Genomic DNA, 23911 nt, shown 5'->3' with positions numbered 1-23911 from the left:
TTGCACTCAAACCTGTAGTAAGTTGTTCAGCATGATGAAATATTATTTTTGAGGGCAACATAATATCCGCAACACTTAAAACATGTACGAAAATACAAAAATGATTTTACAGTTCGTTGACAATGAATGACAGTAAACATATTGTGTCAACTTTTAAGGGGACTATTATGTCAATACTCTAAATTGCCAGGTTGTTTTCATTTTAAAAATGTTGATATATGCAAACTTTTTTCGCATACCTATTTAAAATGTGGGGAACGGTCAACGGTGCGAGTTGGACTCGTGATCAAAAGGTTCCGTGTCACTACATATGCATATTGACTAAATGTAAAAAACCGGCCAAGTGCGAGTCGGACTCGCGCACGTAGGGTGCCGTACCATTATTATCTTTAAAAACGGCAAAAAAATCTAAACGACCGACCATTGACGGCTGTTATGGCTATCGGATCTACAGTTATGGTTCGATTTTAATAAATTATATGTCATTGGATTAGTCTCATGCTACAGATTTGCAATAAGCTCTGTTTTTTTGATTTTTCCCCGATAAAGTACTAAAAAGTTAATTTGAAAAAAAAAATTACCACGTGACCTTTGTTCTGACTTGAGATTAAATTGAACTCGAACCTGTATCCAATGTATGTAAGGTATCCAATCCATTCACATATTTGTTTTAAGACTGTAACATGCATGCATACACCACACTAAAAATTATATTAAAACAACATGAAATTTTATTGTTGTGTTTTACAAACATGTCAGACATGTGTCATCCACATCGTACTCATCAAGATGACACATGTTTATTTTATTGTTGCTTTGGCACTCAGAATAATGACTAAAGCAAAGAAGCCGGGCAAAAATAAAAGCTTGGTAAAAGATATCGTATTCACAACACGCTATTACTTTTTGTTTATGAGTGAGTGAGACAACAATCCGCAAGTTCTTCCGTTTTTTTCAGTATTGTCATAAGATGAACTGAGGAAAATGTCAAATGGTCCTATGTGGTTCGAATATAATCCAGCCAAATAAAATATATGTTCGTTATTTCACAGGTAGGTGTCAACTGTAACAACTTGACATAGTCGTATTATTTTAGTTGAAATATTTCGGGAATTTCAGCTGTCATCTTGGTTTATTTTAATTATATTGTTGCTATTCCTGAAAGATTGTTGGAAAACGTGCTGAGTTTTTATTTGTAATGGTTTGAAGTTCCCTTTGTGATAATGTCTTGTGTGATCGAGGGCTGTAAATCGCATACAGGAAGAAAAGAAAATACGCACGAACCGATAACCTTTAATCGGTGAGTATTGTTCAATTTTGAAGAAATTAATTTATAGGACCTGACCCTAAACATAGAAATCGATATGTTGTTTATGTAATTATTACTTGCATTCAAGTCTATATAGATTTTTGCATATATTTTCGAACTTTTATGCTAAGTATGAAAGGTTATATTTTCGGCATAGTGATGTATCGACCTCAGATCAATAACCTATCGACATTTACAGCTTTCTTATAGTTTGGCCCAGGACTGTCTCATTTTAATTGATGAGTACAGTCAAGGGCATAAATATATATACATTCCCAAAGTCTCAAAAATATGTGTACGCTCAGACAATAAAATCGTGTTCACATATTTTTGAGCCATTTGTCTGGATCGATATTTTTGCCTTCGACTGTACCTATAGTTTTCTTTGTTCTTACTTACTGACAGATTGTGTTTGCCAGACTATAGTATAATACTAAAAACCGGTCAAGTGCGGGTCGGACGCGCGCACCAAGGGTTCCGTACTTTTTAGTATTTGTTGTTATAGCGGCAACAGAAATACATCATCTGTGAAAATTTCAACTGTCTAGCAATCACGGTTCATGAGATACAGCCTGGTGACAGACAGACGGACAGCGAAGTATTAGTAATAGGGTCCCGTTTTTACCCTTTGGGTACGGAACCCTAATAAAAAAGACATTAATGATCATTGATGAATGTTCCTTTTATTAATATTGTTGGTTTACTTATCTCACAAAACTCAACTTTTTATTTCAGATTTCCAAAGGACGAGGAATAGGGGATATTACTGCAATGAATACTTTTGAAAATAGGGACGAAAGAGAGATCCGACTGCTTTCTAGAAGGAAAGACTTAAGTAACAAGATAGTACCTAGGCTGAATATTGTTAAGCACGCTACATGCTACCAGTCGATCTACCTTTTTAATAAGCTGCCAATTGAGTTTAAACAGATACTCAACAGCAATATTTTTAAAGCGAGACTCAAAAGTTTTCTTTTAAAAAAGGCATATTATTCTGTAACCGAATTCGTAGCAGATGGTAACATTTAGTCAAATTTGTTATTATTAAAAATGATTGACATTTTATGAATTGTATCTTATTGTTTTTATTTTCCTTTCATATGTACTGACTGCTAGTTTTAGAATTTTATTTTATTGAATGTTATTTTTAATTTTGTAAATATCTGTTATTCAAACACAATGTATGTTGTAAATGAATGAATAAATGAAATAAATGAAATGTTCTGCCACCAGAGTGCAGCACTAGCTTTTTTAGTGCACCGTAGAGTAACTTATTCATACTGTACCTTTAACAGGTTTTTGACAAGTTTTCAGGGGACCTACCGGAAAACTCGAAACCGAAATTTCGTTATCTAGCTGCCTCTTTATCGCTCGAATAGACAAGAGTGACAGAGATGTTAGATAACGAAAGTTCGATTTTCTTGTTTCGCAATAGACCCTCAGATTGTGATAGTGGCGCCACCTACGCCGAGTTTCGCGTAATATTCCCTATTATTAAATAAAAAAAATATATTACACGAACGTTTTTTTTTTCATTTCCTATTTGGTACAGTCAGCTGCAGAGAAAAGGTACCCCACGTCCATACTAATTTACAGAACTTTGTATGCAGAGGGGGGTGCCTTTTCTCTGCAGCTGACTGTACATGACTAGAAACTATACTTAGTCTTTTAGCATTAGAAAAAACGGTAAACCATTTCCACGTGTCTTTTTATTGACAAGTTTTTTTATAAATATATCAATATTTTACTTATGAAAGCAAAAGTATGTAAATGATCGTATATTATATTTGTTGTGACTAATTTTCAAAGTGTTTTTCGATAAGACGACACGTTAAGATCGCTCGCCTTCTTTCTAATGATAAAAAACGAGAGGTATAGTTAGACGGTTCTGAGTGGTAGACTGCAAATGAGATAAAAGCTATATTAGGTACATGCATTAATCCTCATATCAGGCGGCTCTTTGATTCCAAGGATTGCATAATTTTTATACTTTTTAATGATTTTTAGAATATGAAAATTATAAAAAGTATAAAAGTTATGCAATCCTTGTATTCAACGCATTTCATTTCATTTCAACGAGCCGCCTGCTACAGATTTCTTGAAATTGCCGCGTTTTTTCAGGTTCAACTTTCATTAGCCAGACTATTATCAATTTGCCAATTTCGTGATTATTCTTTTACACGGCACATAAACTTATGCATAATTTATCGATATAAAAAGTCGACACAGTTACATCCCTAGCAAATTATCAAACTTATGACACCGTACGTAAATGAGAAATAACAAGCATATATGCATCTCTTTTCGGCACATTATCTAATTTGTAAGGAAGTAAAGTACGGGTATACATATTTGCGAAGCATTTTTGCCCGACTTCTATGCTTTAGTCATTATTCTGAGCTTTGGCACATAGAAGGTAGGATTCTATAGAAGTTTAGTGTTACTATAGTGGCCTACCGCGTGCGCCTGTGAGGGACTAGGCCGGTCAGCACAGTTCAAAATGTATAAGAAATCTACATTAATTCTCACATCAGAGATTTTTAGAGATGTGATTACCTATGTTACAAATAATATATTTTGAAAAAAATCTCCACAAAATATGTCAATTGTTTTTATAAATCCAAATTATTACTAAAATAGAAAAATAAACCAAAACATCAATCCCCACACTAGAGATTATCTAATATGCTGTTCTCAAGCATATACTCATTAAGTATTTATATTTTCTTCCAGCTTGACACAGAAACCTGCCCCCAATAACTTTCTTTATTAAATTTTTTTTTTTACATAAAAATAACAACTAATGTGTACATAAAAATTACATGTTAATTAAGCTCTTTATATTTACTATATTCTACAAAAAAATCTCTAACGTAAATGAATCCGTTTAGTTACTTTTAACCATTTTTGTTTCGTTTTTTTTTTGTTGCTTATAGAAAATGGACACTCGACTTTTGTTTCACCTTCATAAATCTCTTACTCATGTTAGTGTAATAACAAAAAAATTCTCACATATATGTAATATTGTATGGAATACAACCATAATTATTACGACGTCCAAGCTATTTAAATTACCCACGCAGACACTAACTGACGGGTACTGATTCACTGTAGAGAACGTTTGATCGACTTCCATATCTCCGTCTCACTTCAATGTTCGCGGTAAACGATCGGTTCGCTTGAACAGCCGAGAGTTCGCGATGCGGTCGACCGTTAATTCTCCTATGACTAACTTACCCAGTTTCATCGGTACGCGTAACGATTGTTTACGCATGTTTAATTTTGATTGCGCGCTTACTTAACACACCTCAGGCAAAGCTCCGATAAAACGCGCAATGCATACATTGCGGCATATATCTCACGTATGTCAGCTATGAGGCTATGACATAGCAATGACAGACAGTGGCAGTTAGTGCCAAATTAGAATACAGACTTTTCTACCAACCATAAAGTTTAGTGCAAAGAGAATTTTAAACTCCTTAGTGAAAACCTCACGGTTTGTGCGAAATTGAGCGTTAAGCTATGCTATGCTAATAAAGATGATGGTGTGATTTACGGAAATTAATAATAGATATAATTTATTTTATTGTATAATACATTCCCGTTTCATTTACACCCAATATTATATCTTTTTACGTAATAAAATGCGGTTATAATTACTGTAACCGTCTGTGTAGTGTACCATAATATACGCGATGGTTTGTCCTCCGGGCCCAAAATCGATGATCCCCTTTGATTATTTATTTTAAATGAACGTCAAAATCCAGACAGGAAATTTGATTTTGACATTTACGGCTACTGCCATAGCAGTCGACAGCAATGTCGCGCTTCAATATTGCTGCAGTCGACTGCATTGCTGCAGAAAACGTGAAAAAGGTCATTCAATTCAATGGGTAGTAGGGTTATGAGATGAAATGACGCAATAATGAAACTTTAGTAAATTAACAATATTATATTAAATCATTATTACATACTATTTTACTCGCACTAAAAGGTTTACTACCAACATACTTCTTGGTGCCCAAATGAAATAAATAGTACATTTCGATGCTAGTGCGGAAAGTATGTCATTACTTCACGAGTACCGAGATAGGTATCTTGGCAAGACTCGGGACGAGTGAAGAATGACATTTCCGCACGTGTATCGAACGACGTTTTTTAACACAGTTGCGAAAAAATAATAAAAACAACAAGTGAGGAATAAAAACAACAAGTAAGGAATAAAAACTTTGGAAACTTAAAACGCCGCTTAGTAAGAAAAAACGCCTCTTTTTTGACTGGCGTTTCGGCAGCTATCCCTTTAAAGTGACATTTTCCAGAATGAACAATAAATGGGCTACATTGTCCAATTTTTTTATTTAGTGCAAATCGCCACACTGTAATTGTAACAGGGAAAATTGTCACAAAAAATTACATAACATTTAAATTTTTTGTAAACAACTAATTTTTTTTTTGTATGGAAAGGTCTAATAATTATTTTAAAAATGAATTCCTCGGTCCTAAATTATACGAAAATGATATAAAAGTTGCCCTAGTTGCTAAGAACAGGAAGAAATATAGCATAGATTGGACTTAGGGAGCCGATCTTAACACGAGAACGCCATTCTGGCCGCTGAGAAGCATACTCCTCCCATTTGTCAGGTGGTATACCGCAGGCAGTTAGGTGACGCTTAAGCATGTCCTTGTAACGTAGGTGCTGCCCACCTTGCTTCCGTTTACCAGCTGATAGCTGGGAGTAGAAAACGGCTTTAGGTAGTCTACAATCACTCATACGCCAAACATGCCCACACCACCTCAGCTGACCCTTCATCAAGAGCGCCTCCATGCCAGGCATTTTACAACGACGAAGTACCTCTGTGTTGGGGACACGATCTTGCCATTTTATTCGCAGAATGGAACGTAGACAGCGTAAGTGGAACGTGTCCAGCAAGCGAATGTCGCCTTTGTACAAACACCATGTTTCCGAAGCATACAAAAGAATCGGAAGAACCATGGCTTTGTACACCGACAACTTCGTCTGCAGCTTTAGATCATGCGATCCCCAAACACGATGCGTTAACCGACCGAAAGTGGACGCAGCCTTAGCAATCCTAGATGGGATCTCGGAGGATAGTCTGTTATCCTTTCTGATCTGGCTCCCAAGATACTTGAAAGAGGACACTTCTGTCAGGGGTTTCCCTTCTATAGTTAGGTTGGAAGTGTCCGCTTCGCATTTACGGGCTGGTTGTTTTAGCACTTGAGTCTTGGATATGCTTATTACTAAGCCAAATCTAAGGCACGACCCTTGCAGAGCATCCATGTAGGACTGAAGCGTCTCCATGCTATTGGCCATTAAGCAAACGTCGTCGGCATAGAGAATCTCGAGTACGGAGAGCCTTGTGGCCTTCATCTTAGACTTGAATCGAGACAGGTCAAAAACACTTCTGTCAGAACGAACGCTTAGTTGTATTTGCCCAGAGCACCCAAGGAGCGAGTCCTCAAGTACTGTGGAGAAATACAACGCAAAAAGAGTAGGAGCCATCACACAACCCTGTTTGACTCCACTGGTGACTGGAAATCGTTCCGAAAACTCGTTTTCATGTCGAACTGTAGCCATCATATTTTCATGAAACTGTCTGACTAAGTTAACGAACTTTTCGGGACACCCAGTTTTTTGCAAAACAAGCCAGAGAGCTTCACGCGGCACGCGGTCGAAAGCCTTCTCAAGGTCTACAAAGCACATATATAGGGGACAGTTTTGTTCTAAGCTTTTTTCTTGGATTTGTTTTAGAACAAATATAGCATCAACAGTGCCCCTATAAGGTCGAAATCCGCACTGGCTCTCCGGCAAGAGCTGTTCTGCTAGGCAACCCCCCCTTTTACCCTTTTGGGGGACGTTACGATCTCGTGGCTACCGGGCTGAATCAGTTTTGTTTGCCCTAAGGAACAATCAATCGTGCCAAGCGGCATCGCCTGCGACAAAAGTGCATACTCAATGCGCTTACTTACCACTATAATTTAATAATCAAATTAATGGGCCCTGGAGGGAAATTCTCTGAAAACCTTATGTTAGCTCATTTTACTTAAAGGAGACATTCTTTTATTTTTAAAAAGAAACTAAACTGCATTCAAAGGTTTTTAAATTTTTTTTCAATTTTGCTTGTCTAAAAATATTCTTGAGTACTAAATATTCGATTTTATGGAAATTTTGTACGACAGACGAGTGTAAGACCTAATGTTTCTTGAAGAAATGTTATCATTAACATTAACTGTATCGACTAGTAGAATAAAATAGGGAGTTTATTGTTTGGAATTTTTATCCGGTTCGATTCCCAGGCGAGACAAGCGAATTTCAAAAAACCTTTGAATGCAGTTTTGTTTCTTTTTAAAAATAAAATGAGCTAACTTAAGGTTTTAAGGCACTTTCCCTTCAGGGCCCATAAAAAAATTCCACACTGTATTTTCAGATCACGTCTTATTCTCAACTGTTAGACCTTAGACTAATATAACTTAATCCCAAGTTTCCTTACAATTATACGTAATCGAGGGCCAGGTTCATAGTGTTCATACTGTTTTCATGTCGCGATTCGCTCGCTGAGAAATACCAAGCGGTACGAATTGCTGACATTTGCGTCTTTTCACTCTCACAGCTCCCGCTACTAAAAGCATCGGATGACAGGATCGTTGAAAAGGGACAAACATATCGTTTGACGTTACGTTATTCTTCTCGTGAATTGTCAAAATTTAAAATTCGAAATTAGCTTTATAATTTGTCCGGGCGGCTATTCGAAGTATAACTAAGTGGACGGTCCTTACTAACCAGTAAGATTCAGATCAAGCATAATAGATAGTTGTAAGACTTCAAGGGTCTATTTATATCTGACACAGCATCCAGTATTCTAAACGTTTTGTGAATAGATATAAAAATTTGACAGCTATCGTTTTTCATATAAAGACAGACACTTAATGAATTGAACTATTGAACCTTAACGCAATGCCATAAGCCATAAGGTATACTTTCCTAATATACCTTGAGGCTAATTCGAACTTTGTTATTAAAGATGTCATTTTTTTAATTTGCGTGTGCGTTTCGCTCGTACAAGTTAAAATATGTTTTGGTGCGAGCGAGACGGTCGGGCGAATGATAACAAAATGATATATTATTGACATCTTAAATAAAGTTCGAATTGGCCTCTGTGAATGCCTGGAAATACCGCATACTTTTTTATTTTTTCATGCTGGAAATTGATTGAATTGCTATTCTACAAATATAGTAGTGACTCGGGAGATTTTTAAACATGATTGATACAACTACTTCATAACCACCATAGTAAACTTTTCTCTCGGTGTGGGAGTTCCTCGGTCATGAAAAACTTACAAAATAATAATTTGTTTCAATAAATCTATAATTTACATTATTGTCGAGAGATATTCTGACCGTGTAGTCGTATAAGCTTCATAACCCATTCTACGAAAAATATCTTATGTGGGAATTATTGTTTAATTAGTATAAAAGATTTAAAAAAAAGTTTTTTTTCTCAAAAACGGGAACTGATATCAAGTTGTTACTTTACAGACGGGTATTCAATATGATATAGAATTCACCCATGTAGAAAAATTTGAGTGTGCATTTAATGTAACTTAAACTTTATATTGACTCCACTAGACAGAATTTGTAGCCTACCAGGCCACCATAAACCATACAAAACGGTGGGGAAAAGCATCTTCATTTCAAAAAGCACGTACGGCGAGAATTGTTCTTATGAGGATGTTAAATGATGTCGGATCTTTAAGGTAAACAAACGGTCAGCCAATTTTCCGCATCGGTCCGCGACCTTGGTGCGGTGCGGCATATGTGCGATCATGTGTAAAATCCGTAACAGACTACCGCACCGCCTCGCGATCTTGGTGCGCCACACCCATAAGTGAGAGCGAGAAAGAGAATATCTCGAAAAGCCGTAATGGTGCGGTCAAAATATCTCTTTCTTGCTCTAACTTATAGCTGCGTCCTTAACGTACGTACGGTGACCACGGTGCACACTATCGATACGTACGCCGCACCGCACCAAGGCCGCGGTGAGGTGTGGTAGTCTAACGGCTTTAACGATAGTATGTTAAATACGCCTATAATATTTCTTTCTCGCTCTAACTTATAGCTGCGTCCTTAACGTAGGTACGGTGACCACCTTGCACACTATCGATACGGTGAGGTGTGGTAGTCTCTAACGGCTTTTACGATAGTCTGTTAAATACGGCTATAATATTTCTTTCGCGCTCTAACCTAAAGCTGCGTCCTTAACGTAGGTACGGTGACCACCTTGCGCACTATCTCTTTCTCGCGCTTTAGGTGCATTGCATCGCACAATGACCTTGGTGCGGTGCGGTAATGTGTTAGGCGCTTAAGGTGGGCCGCCGTATGCTGAGAGCGAGAAAGAGATATTTTGACGGTACCAAGGTCGCGGTCCAGTCGTTGTACAGACTTTCCAAAAAGTAAATTAAAAAAAAAACTAAATTAGGTCCAATGGCCTGACACTCTTTGATAGAGAAAGATAGTCTTATTGCGATTCCTATAAGAGGAAAGAGAAAATAGTGCCATGCTTTGTCTTTATCACCGACCGGGCATTTTGTCATGGTCGGGTTATGGCATCATAGCAAGGAGGCGATGGCTAAAAACCCCAAATTTATAAGAGTGAAAGAGGAAAAGGATTATGCTGCCATACACGAAACTGTCAATACATGAATATGTCTTTCTCTTACCCCTGGTCGCTCGGTTTCATGTCTATAACTACGTGTATATTATTAGGTCTTCCGCGAAAACCGAAAATCGCAAATTGCGGGGATCTTTCTCTTTTACTCCAATGAAGGCGTAATTAGAGTGACAGAGAAAGATGCCCGCAATTTGAACTTCGATTTTCGTTGTTATAGCCCAGACACGGAATGTCACGGAATGTTTGTAAAATGTTTGTAAACTTCAGTCTCATGAACTCGCGCACCGAGGGTTCCGTACTTTTTAGTATTTGTTGTTATAACGGCAACAGAAATACATCATCTGCGAAAATTTCAACTGTCTAGCTCATGGTTCATGAGATACAGCCCGGTGACAGACAGACGGATAGACGGACAGCGTAGTCTTAGTAATAGGGTCCCGTTTTTACACTTTGGGTACGGAACCCTAAGCACAAGTGTTATAATATCTAGAATTATGAGCCAAAAATCGGTGGAATAAAAACGTCGTTTTGAGCAAGTGTGAAATTTTAGGCATGAGAGCCAAATGGCAAGACAAGAAAACAACGCGCAGAAACCGAGCGAAGGCCGAAGGCCGAGCTGCGGGAATGAAGTGCTCGCATGCGGATCTTTTCTTTCTACCAAAAGTACAACTTCATTACTTTTTGCCTTTAGAAAACAAAACTACTGCACCAACAACAGCACCAACAACTACTACACATCAACAACAGCACATGAATGCCTGAATGAATGAATATTTTATGAATCTTTTTACATGTAATGTTTTGATAGGATACTTTATGTACCCATTTTTATTGCTCTTGAGTTTTTTTATTTCATTAAGCGTTCAGTCTTAGGCTGCCTGTCAACATGAGCAGAGCGAGGTGGCGGAACGATGAGCGAGGAAAAAATCCACCGATTGAATGGCATAAAATCTCCGCTCTGTAATTTTAATGAAATTCTATTGCTGGATTTTTTCCCCGCTTATCGCTCCGCTCCAGTGGACAGGCAACCTAACTTTTAGAACCATACTCTCTAGTTAGTCATAATTTTGAAACCGCGCTGGTTTTTGCAAAACCTACCGCCTTCCCCAGAGGGGAAAATAGGTATCTTTAGTACTAGTCCGGTTTCCTCACGATATTTAACTTTTTTTCTTAAAAAAAAACTATTGTTAAATATCAAATGATATTTCGTACACAAGTTTCAAGAAATCACGGTTAGGTAGGAAAGTCGCGCGAGTAACCACTAGGCCACCAAAGCTTCCCAATTATTAGTCTGAGTATGCAAAAAACTAGGGAACTAGGTGCGAAGGCGTAAACTATCTACGAAATCGATGCCACACTTACGTTCGCGGCTCTGCGCCGCGTGATTCGCGCATGAGTGTGGAGGGCCCTTTAGGATATTGTAACGTGTGGTAGTTACCGTCAAACCGCTTGGCCCTGTTGCTAAGTACGTCCGCCAGCTTGCCGAGCTCGCTGCGCAGCGCGTCCTCGAGCTGCCGGCGCGCCTGCTGCGTGAGCGGCACGCGCGCCGCTGCGCCGCAGCACCCGTGCGTCCCGCATAAACCGTCCGCATCTAGAATAACAACCATAATTATAACAAGAAACACAATAGTTATTTACGATACAAGTGCGGAAAAGAGGAAATTCGAAACGAGTGGCGATAAATTAAAACACGACCGGGAGTGTTTTAAATCGACACGAGTTGCGAATTACCTATTCGCACGTGTATCGTACAACGTTTTACAGTACATATGGCCCTTTAAACTTTCGACCTATGCACGAAAAGTGCTATTTGACGCACTAGTGCGAGAAAGTAGCACCATATGTACTGTAAAACAAAAAATATGTCAATTATTTTTAAATGATTTGCTTTATGGCGAGCGTACATGTAACAATGTTTTTCTACTCGTCGAATGTAATGGTTGAATTAAGATTTCGTATATCAAACTGTAATTGGGTACTTTTCATGTATGGGCTCCCAACTCAACTATAATATTAATTTCGAAACGGTTTAGTAACCTATAATAAAATAGACCAATCACAGCTCGCCGCGGTCAAGAGGACGAAACAAAACGATAGCTCAAATTATTTATTTATTTTAGGTTGTATAATATTAAAGGAGTCACATGCGCATTTCTGAATTATGAAGCAATTGTTTCTTGCTTCATAAGTCAGAAATGCGCATGAGACACCTTTAATATAGCAACATCCATAGACTATTACGAAAACCGCTTAGCGTTGCTTGTTAGTCTCCTTAGGCTATAGTGGCCACAATCGAGAAAAAAATGTCTAAAAATTGAATTTAGCAAGGAGCCAGTACTAGGACCTCATAAGTTACGAGAAGGTGTCGTTGACCTACCGGCGGCCGGGGCGAGTATGAATGTATCGCGGCTGCTTGCGTATCTTAGCTGTATACTTTTGGTTTGTTTACCTATTTATGATTCTACTAATAGGGTATTTGACTACTAGTCAAATCAGTTTCTTTTTTCGAAATGTCAAAACGATTTTGCTAGCATAGAATTAATATGAAACACTTGCATGTGACGTCACAATCAAATTACCTACTCTTTATAGTTTTATACGGGTTTTAAAATAGAAATGGTGTCTAAAAATAACTGCTGTCTACGTTTCTCTATTAATCTTCTGGTGCTTTATTACATGCATGGTGTATAATAATTTATTTTAAATACAGTCAAATACCCTATTCTATTTATATAAAGTATTATTCTTGTTGACTCGTAAAAAAGTATTGTATACAATAGTGATATAATCAAGCTTTTCAATCTCGTACCCAATAAGGCCACGAAGCTTACTGAAAAGCTCTCCATTATATCACAATTCTATTATTTTAAGTGCTTGAGTTTAATTAGGCCCTAACGACAGAAATGGAGATATTTCCTTAAGTACCGTGTCTAATGTATTGTGACGCCCTTGAAGTTAGGGCCTAATTCAGAGTTATTGTTATTACTCTTATAACATAAACTCGCAAGTTTTGCAAAATTAATAAAAAAGTTCCAATGGATTTTTATTGCCATTTCTAAACTTGGCACTCGAACACCTCATGCTTTAAGTTTTGCGTCTCTCCTGATGAGGGTTATTTTATTGATGTTAGTTCCATTACTTGTATACAAAATCGGGAAGCGGGGGCCGGGATCTCAGCAAATATCGAGTAAGGTCATGCGGAGAAAACCGGAATACTTTATTTATAATAAAGTTTGACTGGAATGGATAAAACTACTGTACCTATTATATAAGTATAGGATAAACGACATGACCCTATGGGGTAATAAATTTTAGTAAAATATTATACGATATTGTTATAACAAATTGGTAAAATAAGGTAAACTTACGAAAAAAAAGGTTTTTTTAAAACTCGGCGGCAAGGTGGTCCTCTCACGCTAAGTAAGGTAATAGGTGTTGCTGCAAGATGATAGTAATGTTTCTTTATACCAGTGAAAAGTGTGTTTGCTATTCAGGGAAATAACGTTGCAATTCCAACATATGAGCCTTTTTCTGTTTTTAAGGGTGTTTTAAGGTAAGATCGGCATATGTCCCGTAGATGGGGTTCAGAATCTTTTTTTTAGTCAATTATTACTTATCTGTTTTCGTTTTGTCATTTTCTAAATGATAATCAGTAATAATCTTTTAGGTGATAATGCAAATGTAAATAAATAACATCAGTTCGAAATTTGAAGCAAATCATCAAACACAATACAATTTAAAAAACCCTGAAAAAATCATAAGCCAAAAACTGTCACAAATAGGATGTTTATACCTACTCTGCATAAAATATTCTGCACTATAAAAGTTACTAGGTCCTAAAATACTTCAAAAGGTTGGCAACTTCTGGTTTAAGGCAAGACATATGACGGTCTTCCCTTAAACTTATATGACGGACTTTCCGACTTGGCACAATTTTGAGGTTAGATATTTCAAAACTTAAAACTGTAAATTGAAAACGTTTTGAGTGCATTATTAGCACTAGACAGGAAAAACGGTTATTAATTTACTACGATACACACTTGACTTATATTGACCGGGATATAGACCGTGATTACCTTTTTTTACGTTACACAATTCACAAATATTTCGACTTCTTCTATTTTATCTAATTTTTTTTGCGGAACCACGTTGCACTCGTTGTTTAAGTTCGAAATACGAATAAAGTTGATTGTTGAGTAGTGTTCGTCCTAGTTTTATCTATTGGAGAGCAATGGATTAATTAAAACTACTATACCAACAGAGTTGGTAAGTGGTGTATGTATATAAACATAAAAGTTATAGTGAGTAGACGGACTTGCCTGATAGACGGTCTTCTCCGCATCGACCTTATTTTCTTCTGCGTGAAAATGGGTAATTGCGAGATAAAGGTCAAATTAAGTAAAACATTATTTTCCACATGGCTAAATCCTACACAATACATATAAATATAAATCAAAAATATAGGCGTATAGGCATATCTTTTTGCCTCAAAAACCCTCGTTACGCAATAAAAAATATTATTTTTGGAGATTTTTTTAGTAGGTATCTAGAAACAAAGCGGCATTTAAATTATTTCGGCTTGACCCTAGTATTTACTCAATGGTTTTAATTTTTCAGGACACCGATTCTCTATCGCCTGAATATGCAAGAGTGACAGAGAGGCAGAGACAACGAAATTTCGATTACCGTTATCGCGGTAGCCTAGCGGTAGCGGTAGCGCGGTAGCGCGGTAGCGGGCAAGATACAGAATTGTTAAACTGACAACATGTGGCTTAATCAACAACAAATATGTGATACATGTGTGTCATTTGATTGATTTAAAATAACACGATTTTCATTCATAATAACGGTACGTTTCACGTTCGAGATGTCAGGCCAAATAGTAAAAGTACATACATGTACGCGATTTAGTTTTATAAATCAAAATAATATATGTAATATGTGGATATAGAGCGGTAATAATTATGAATAATGAATTTTGGCATCGTTGAGCTTAAGCAAAGAGTCTTTAATTACTTAGTACGTCCCAGGTTGTAGGGGGGAGGGAGGGGGTTGAGACAATATGTCACCAGGAAGGAGGGGGGGGGGGGCAAAAAATCCTCAAAACCCCTCACGCAATTAATGGACGCCCCCTAAGTCGATTCCATTGAGTTTAACAAAATAAATATGAAAATAAACATTGCTTAAGAACGTACCTTCCCTTTACAAATTGAGGAAAGGAAGGTTTAACTTTCAAGAGGGTAACTCAGGGAACCTTTAAGTCCACCAAACACTGAATGAGGCGAGTGTGAAAGAGAAGGCGATCAAGATGTAATGGCTCTTCGTAATTACATAGACCACCCGCGAGATACCACTCGCATCTACCATTATAATACTTTTTGTGGAGAAAATAATAATCAACACAATGAAGTCATCAACCGACTCCCCGGAGCAACTCGGGTTTAATCGATTGAATTAATAGCAGAAGAAACAGTTTAGTGCGTCTGTAGGTACTATACCACACACTACACAGATACTGCATTATGAAGCGTTTACAAAGAGCTCGCGAGGATTGAATTCATAGCACCAGAAGCAGTTTAGTGCGTCTGTTACTACTAAATATACCACACACTCACACTACACAGATACCGCATTAGATATGAAGCGTTTACAAAAAGCTCGAGGTCACACACAAGTTTACTTTTACTAGTAAAATGCTACGCCGCGAGTAGCACTAGTAAGTTGCACCCTACTAGTCATACTTGTTATGAACAAAATGCTGCACTTCATGATAAAAGCAAGCCGCTTTGCACAGTGATAGTAGGGACCAAACTAAGCGATTTGACCCGCAGCAGCGGCAGTTTCACCCCTTAGGAACAGAGATGGCGCCACTTATTTAAAAAATATTTCAAAAAATTCTACAAACTAAACCAATGAACCGATTTAAATATTTAATATCTCAAATGAAAGCTTTATATTATTATATACATTACATTTAAAAAAATATATAAAAAATATATATTGAATACTTTTGACAAAAAACGGCATCTTAAGTTTTTTTTTTTCTCGATTGATAGTTTTTACTTGATTTCTCAAAAAAAAATGTATGGAACATGAATAGTATAATGCATGTAAATATTACTAAATAAATAACAAGTATTATAAAAAAAACCCGACACCGATACCTCTCATACTTCACGAAATATGAATGTTTGACTGAGTATAAATTTCTTTAAAATATATTTCAAAAAATTCTACAAGCTAAACTACTTGACCGATTTCAATGTTTAATATCTAAAATAAAAGCTCATTATATACATAACTTATAAAAACATACTCAAAAAACATATACTGAATACTTTTGGCAAAAAACGGCATCTTACGTTTTTTTTCTTACTCGATTGATAGTTCTTACTTGATTTCTTAAAAAAAAATTATGGAACATGAATAGTTTAATACATGTATATATTACTGAATAAATAACAAGTATTTTAAAAAAACCCGACACCGATACCTTTTATTCTTCAAGAAATATTTAAGTAATTTAAGTTCAATTATGCACGCTCTTACAAATAAATTTATTTAAAAGAAATCTTCAACCGCAGTAAGTGCACTGATTTTAATATGAAATGTGTCATATGAAAAGAAATCACCCAATTTAGTTTAATAAATAAAAAATAAATAAATAAAACCTGAATAAAGTTTTTTCCTGGTGCTGAATTACAAAAAAATATATAACAAAATAGAAATTATTTTTATTTAAAGTGACTACATTCGTAAACAAAAAACTTAAATGTCCTCTTCGGGTTCACCGGTAGATGTAGAACTGAAAAAGAAAAGTCGTTTTGAAGGACTCGTACCATTCCAATACTACAAAATCACCGATCATACATGAACTGGTTGCTGTAGATTACTGTTGAATTATTTTTGTGCCTAGCTGATTACCATTAAACCTATAATTTTGTGCCAAACCTATAATCAGTGGTCAGTAACTCAGCATGCAAAATATAACCCTGGATTAAAAAATTACATTAACATAATTTTAATTTGTACAGCCACCTTTGCATGATTTACACTGGGCTGTGCATGGTAAGCTGACGCGACGACAGTAGACACCCACAACGCATAGTTTCGCAGCCAGATTGGGAGCCACAATGGTCCAAGAGGCTTAATTGCGACCAAATCGCTGTAACTGCAGACAATTCTGCAGTGCAACTCTCTTTTTCCTTAGTCCATCCCTAAGAAGATTTACATGGTATGGAAACTTCTGGTCCCAGAGGAGTGTTTCCCCATATATGGCCCGCTTGGTAAGCTGCTCGAAGTGCATGTTTATAGAGAGCAGCTGATGTAGGTGGCAGGCTTGTAACAAGCTTGTTTTTGGAAATTGTAACTATAGCAAAACAATAACACAAATCTAGGGTTACTTTATACTAAAATTAAAATATGTAGGTACACACCTAACAACTGACAAAATCAAAAACTTAAAAGTTGACGTACTCCTAATTTACAAAACAAGATTCGGGCCCTACACCCCAGCAAGGGGTAACAGGAAAAGAAGAAGAAGACTCCTAATTTCCCGTCTTTTTATAGTGGCCAGAGAAAGGCAGCTTGATCTGAACGAATTCTTCCAGTACGAAAACCAAACTTTGTCCACGTTCGTTGTCAGTCAATGGAGGGCTTCGTTCAGGGAAAAAATCTCTGAACGAACCTGCCTACCCTGCCACCTACATCATACACTTCGAGCAGCTTACCAAGCGGGCCATATATGGGGAAACGCTCTGAAACCAGAAGTTTCCATACCATGTCCATCTTCTAGGGACCATTCTTCCATAGACTAAGGAAAAAGAGAGTTGGACTCCAGAATCGCGGTAGTTACATCAATTTGGTCGCAATTAAGCCTCTTGGACCATTGTGGCTGTAAATCTGGCTGCGAAACTATGCGTTATGGGTGTCATCGCGTCAGCTTACCATGTACAGCCCAGTGTAAATTATGCAAAGGTGGCTGTACAAATCAAAAGTAAGTTAATGTAGTTCTCAATCCAGGGTTATTTTGCATGCTGACCACTGATTATAGGTTTGGCACAAAATTATAGGTTTAATGGTAATCAGCTAGGCACAAATATAATTCAACAGTAATCTACAGCAACCAGTTCATGTATGATCGGTGATTTTGTAGTATTGAAATGGTACGAGTGCTTCAAAACGACTTTTCTTTTTCAGTTCTACATCTACCGAAGAGGACATTTAAGTTTTTTGTTTACAAATGTAGTCACTTTAAATAAAAATAATCTCTATTTTGTTATTTTTTTGTAATTCAGCACCAGGAAAAAACTTAATTCAGTTTTAATTAATTTATTTTTTATTTATTAAAATAAATTGGGTGATTTCTTTTCATATGACACATTTCATATTAAAATCAATGCACTTACTGCAGTTGAAGATTTCTTTTAAATAAATTTATTTGTAAGAGCGTGCATAATTGAACTTAAATATTTCGTGAAGAATAAAAGGTATCGGTGTCGGGTTTTTTTATAATACTTGTTATTTATTCAGTAATATATACATGTATTAAACTATTCATGTTCCATAATTTTTTTTTAAGAAATCAAGTAAAAACTATCAATTGAGTAAGAAAAAAAACTTAAGATGCCGTTTTTTGCCAAAAGTATTCAGTATATGTTTTTTGAGTATTTTTTTATAAATAATGTATATAATGAGCTTTTATTTTAGATATTAAACATTGAAATCGGTCAAATAGTTTAACTTGTGTTTTTTTTTAAATATATTTTAAAGAAATTTACACTCACATTCAAACCTTCATATTTCGTGAAGTATGAGAGGTATCGGTGTCGAGTTTTTTGTATAATACTTGTTGTTTATTCAGTAATATGCACATGTATTAAACTATTCATGTTCCATACATTTTTTTTAAGAAATCAAGTAAAAACTATTAATCGAGTAAAAAAAAAACTTAAGATGCCGTTTTTTATCAAAAGTATTCAGTATATATTCTTTGAGTATTTTTTTAAAAGTAACGTATATAATTAGCTTTCATTTGAGATATTAAACATTTAAATCGGTTCATTGATTTAGCTTGTAGAATTTTTTGAAATATTTTTTAAATAAGTGGCGCCATCCCTGTTCCTAAGGGGTGAAACTTGCGCTGCTGCGGGTCAAATCACTCAGTTTGGTCCCTTCTATCACTGTGCAAAGCGGCTTGCTTTTATCATGAAGTGCAGCATCCGGGCAAAAAATGGCCATAACAAGTATGACTATACCAGGCCTCCTTCACTCGCTCAAGGTCACGCGCTATATGCCTACCGCTCATCGTATCGTCGACGATACAACCGACAGAGGGCCGCCGAACGCCCGCCTGAACGCTCGCACCGCACGTTTCCTGCTCCTACGCTTCGAAATGCCGAAACCACGTAATTATTGTGCAGTAGACGGAATCGATCGTGATTTTTGTAAAAAAAAGTATAGGTACCTACATGTTTATGAACTCGACTCTACCTAATAGTCTACGTATCTCACGCGCTTGGAACTGTCTTGGCGCACTAGTAGTAGCCTACTAAAATTATAAAAGTGATGTTTGTGCACACTTTAACATTCCGTTATTATTCCATTAACATTATCTTAACCACGACATAATCAAACACCTTAAGTTTTCTACCCATAGGTTTAATGTTTATACGACCACAATAACTTTTTTAGGATCCTTTTTAGGGTTCCGTACCTCAAAAGGAAAAAACGGAACCCTTATAGGATCACTCGTGCGTCTGTCTGTCTGTCCGTCTGTCACAGCCTATTTTCTCCGAAACTACTGGACCAATTAAGTTGAAATTTTGTATACATATGTAAGTTTGTGACCCAAAGACGGACACGGGGGCCACTTACGAGGGGTAAATGAGAAAATGAATGAAATTAGAGAATATCAAGTATATTTTTTTAATAATTTTAGGATAAACAGTTTAGAAGTTATTCAAGAAAATAGGAAAATAATGACCATTCCCCTCTATCTCCGAAACTACTGGGTCAAATTTTTTGAAAAATTCGATTTTACCTATAGATTACAGGAAAACCTATTACAAATGTGCAGTCAAGCGTGAGTCGGACTTAATTACTTAGTTTTTGATCCGACAAAATACATTGTTTAAACTGTGTAATGTACGGAACCCTTGGAACGCGAGTCCGACTCGCACTTGGCCGGTTTTTTATATTAAAATGACAGCTCAAGTAATGATGCTCGAAATACAAATTTTAAGTGTGCATTTACCTTAATTTGCTATCTAAATATTTTAAAAGAACTTCATTTTTAAATTAATAGATAGTCGTTTTCTTGTTAAAATGTGCTTCACAAATAGTCTCCATAATTGGTACCTGCCTTTATATAAACAAAAGCTGTAATGGCATTTAAATACTACTCATATTGGAATAAATTGATGCTCCCCTTTAGTTGCCAAAGTATTAATTTTAGTACCTAATTCTATTTTTTCAAGCAACCGAAATCCGATTAATTAGTTGACCGGTTAAATACGTGCCTTTCACTTTCCAAAAGGATTCCGTCACCAAAAAAGTGTGAGAACGGCTGGCGTAAGGCTATAGTTATTTGTTATACAAGGGTGCAAAGTTGTATTTTACCCGCGAGTGTGGAATTGCTACAATCGCTCAGGATTCTATTTTAGAACCACTCGCTTCGCTCGTGGTTCAACTATAGAATCCTTTCGCTTGCTCGTGTTTCAACACACGAGAAGTAAAATACATTTGCACTCGTGTGTAACACAAAACTTTTCACCTCACTATAGCGAGGAAAGTGGAACTCCCCAAAAGGGAGGACTGGTCAAACAGTCAAATTAAGTGGAAAGAAGGAAGCCTGAGGTGGTACACTGATGGCTCCAAATCCGGATCTGAAGTAGGCTGCGGAGTATATGGTGAAGCGCCCAGGAAAAGCATCAGCTTAAACCTAGGGCGTTTTTGCTCTATATTCCAGGCAGAGGTATACGCCATTATTGAATGTGCGTCAATAAATCTGCAAAGCAACTACGGCAACCATACTATCTATATCCATTCGGATAGCCAGGCGGCACTCTTAGCCCTAACCTCTGATGTCACCACATCGAGGCTGGTTGAGAACTGCAGGCAATTATTGAACAACCTTGGAGCCAGGAACAAGGTTGTTCTACGTTGGGTCCCGGGGCATGCGGGTATCGTTGGAAACGAAAAGGCCGACGAACTCGCGCGAGCAGGGGCTAAGGGGAAGAACTACAGTCCTGAGCCGTTTTGTGGGATTCCCAGAAGCCTAACGCGGCTCACCCTAAAGACCTACTGTCACTACAAAACCATTCAACTCTGGAGGGAAAAACCAGGTTTGAACCATTCCAAAGCGCTTATCAAGGCCTTCAGCAAAAAGGCGTCTTCGAGCGCCATGGCGCTGCCTAGGAACCAACTGCGCAACTTGGTTAGGGTGCTTACCGGGCACTGCGGCCTAAATAAGCACATGCACACTATGGGGAAACGTGACATGGGGCGGTGCAGACTCTGTATGGAGGCAGAGGAGACGCCCCTACACATCCTCACAGAGTGCCCCTGCCTAATGCGCACTCGTGACTTGATCCTGGGTGGACATATATTGCGCCCGGAGGAGTTAAAGTCTCTCGAAACCAAAAAGATCCTGCAGCTGTTTGAAGTTGCAGGTTTGGATCGAGAGTTGTAGTAGGTGGCGATCACAATAGATCAGAGATGGTCGCAGTGATACATAAGCTCTGGAGCCTTACATAGCCCCTAGAAAAAGAAGAAGAAGAAAGAAGAAGAGGAAAGTGCAACATCCACAGGCGTTAGATCATCTTCATCACTGAAATCACTCATTTTTTTACGATATTATAACAAAAAACTGGAAATTCTGTATTTTTACGTGAGAAGTTTTTAAGTAAAAATTTTGTTGACAATGTTGACATTTCTGACGTATGAAATGGCAATGATGCGTTTTGAAATTGCATCGACTCAACTTGTGCGTTCAGAATTATATTTAACATCATTATTAAAAAACAAACGTTTCTTATGGAACTTTAAGGTTTATGACATAAAATCATTAAATAAAGCTAAATTTGGTATTTTTTATTAGAATCTCAAACCATTTGTTTAATGATAATTAATATCAAACGAATCATTATTATGAGCGTTTTACGTTTTGTTATCTGTCAAGCTACTTAAACACGCTCCAACCAAGGTTAAAATACTTTCCCCACTAGTGGATAAAATGCGTTTTTCCCCGCTTGTTTTAAAGGATAAAAGACAACTTAACGAGCTAGTGAGGGGAAAATGTCATTTATCAGGTAGGCGGCGTGTAAGGATCTCATGCCATTTTTTATATTGCATACCTAATTTATAAATATAAAGACGATAAGACCAAAGTTATTTTTTAGTCTCTTGCTACGCTCAACATTCTAAGTGAGAACTAGTTGCTGCAGTACGCATATCCAACGCTCGCCCATGCAAGAGCCCATGAGTCAAACACAGTAACAAAAACCAACTTTGCACTCTTATTGCACATGGAACTATTTCTAAGAACAATTAACCTTGTATATTGAATATTGGAATGAGTGACAATGGCTCATGGCACAACGCAGAACGCGCTCTGTTTGGTTTGCATGGAGTATAGCGACTTAGCGAGGTGCACCATCGCCACTTCCGCGAAAGGAAGACTCGTCGATCTGTAACTGTAACTATGCTACTCGTATCGTATTGTATCGTACGATTACTTTCCGTCACGGACGATTCCGTTTTCCGGCATGCGGTGCCCGCACCCCGCACACGCACAGTGCGCGTACTGTCTTATTTGTGCCCACTATACTATATGCCAACATATTCTAAAGAGATTCTCTCTCTCTCTCTCTACAGGATTAAAATAGATTAAGGTTGGAAATTTCTGTCATTGTTAATATTACTTAAGCTAAACTTATATATTATGATATTTAGCTAATTTAGCTCTAGTCATTATTTTTACCAAAATACATTGAGCTATTATTACTATAGAGACGACATACCAAACAATAAAATTGTCGCAATCACAACCTGTACCACGCGAACAAAACGTCGTAAGCGCCGTAAAATTCATGGCGCTAACGCGTTTAGGCCACGAGATTCACGCTCCGCTTCTTTGGTTTGATGCCAAAACGGCAGCAAATTATGGCGCTAAATAAAAACCATAAAAAAACTGTTTAACTATGTAACTGTACTGTAAGTATAATAAAAAAATAAAATAAAAAATAAAGTATTTTTATTAATATTTCGCGTCGGAATAATATGTAAATAAATCAATAATAAAATAGATAAATAAAAGCAGGCTATTGGCAAAAATAGCTTCTTTTAAATATAATAAAATATGAAAATTGAATGTATGTAAAGTATTAAATATTTAACACTGAAATATGTATTATAAACTGAAATAGAAACAAACATCAAAATACAAATCAAAATATTTAACAAAATAATTTGATTTGCTTCCAAACTTGTTAACTGAAATATGTAATTTAAATAAATTTATAAAAATATATGTTTTAGTTATGAGTACATCATCTGTTTTATAAGCTATTGTTGACTAGTAGTTTAACTTGTTATCGCTATGTACTATTCTGATCGCCTGCCGAGCGCAGGCAAGTTAGTGGCGCGCCCGAGCTAGTTCAGTAATAGTACAACCGGATTAAGTCTCACCTCGAAATCCTTCCAAAGATATGAAATTTGGTATGTATGTTAATTAAAGGTCTCTTTTTCATGTCCACACTATTTCACATTTGGGGACCTCGACGAATCGCAGCCATCTTGGAAAATGTGTACCATCCTGGAGAAATTTGCGTTTTACTCTAAATATACGTTCTCTATGAAAATATGGTGTAAGGCAACATTTAGGCTTATTAAATTCTACACAAATAAGTCCTAG

The 23911-nt window shown here is 36.8% G+C and overlaps 1 protein-coding gene across 1 annotated transcript in view; it reads right to left on the bottom strand.

Moving 5' to 3' along the window:
- Window positions 1-23911, bottom strand: part of LOC134754217 (glypican-4) — a 158492-nt gene that overhangs the window by 65415 nt on the left and 69166 nt on the right. Inside the window, exon 2 of the mRNA XM_063690387.1 lies at window positions 11435-11587. Coding sequence (XP_063546457.1) covers window positions 11435-11587 — 153 coding nt within the window. The remainder of the gene's footprint in view (window positions 1-11434; window positions 11588-23911) is intronic.

The sequence above is a fragment of the Cydia strobilella genome, chromosome Z (assembly GCF_947568885.1).
Source record: "Cydia strobilella chromosome Z, ilCydStro3.1, whole genome shotgun sequence".
Taxonomy (NCBI): Eukaryota; Metazoa; Arthropoda; class Insecta; order Lepidoptera; family Tortricidae; genus Cydia; species Cydia strobilella.
This window is presented reverse-complemented; position numbering and strand designations above follow the sequence as displayed.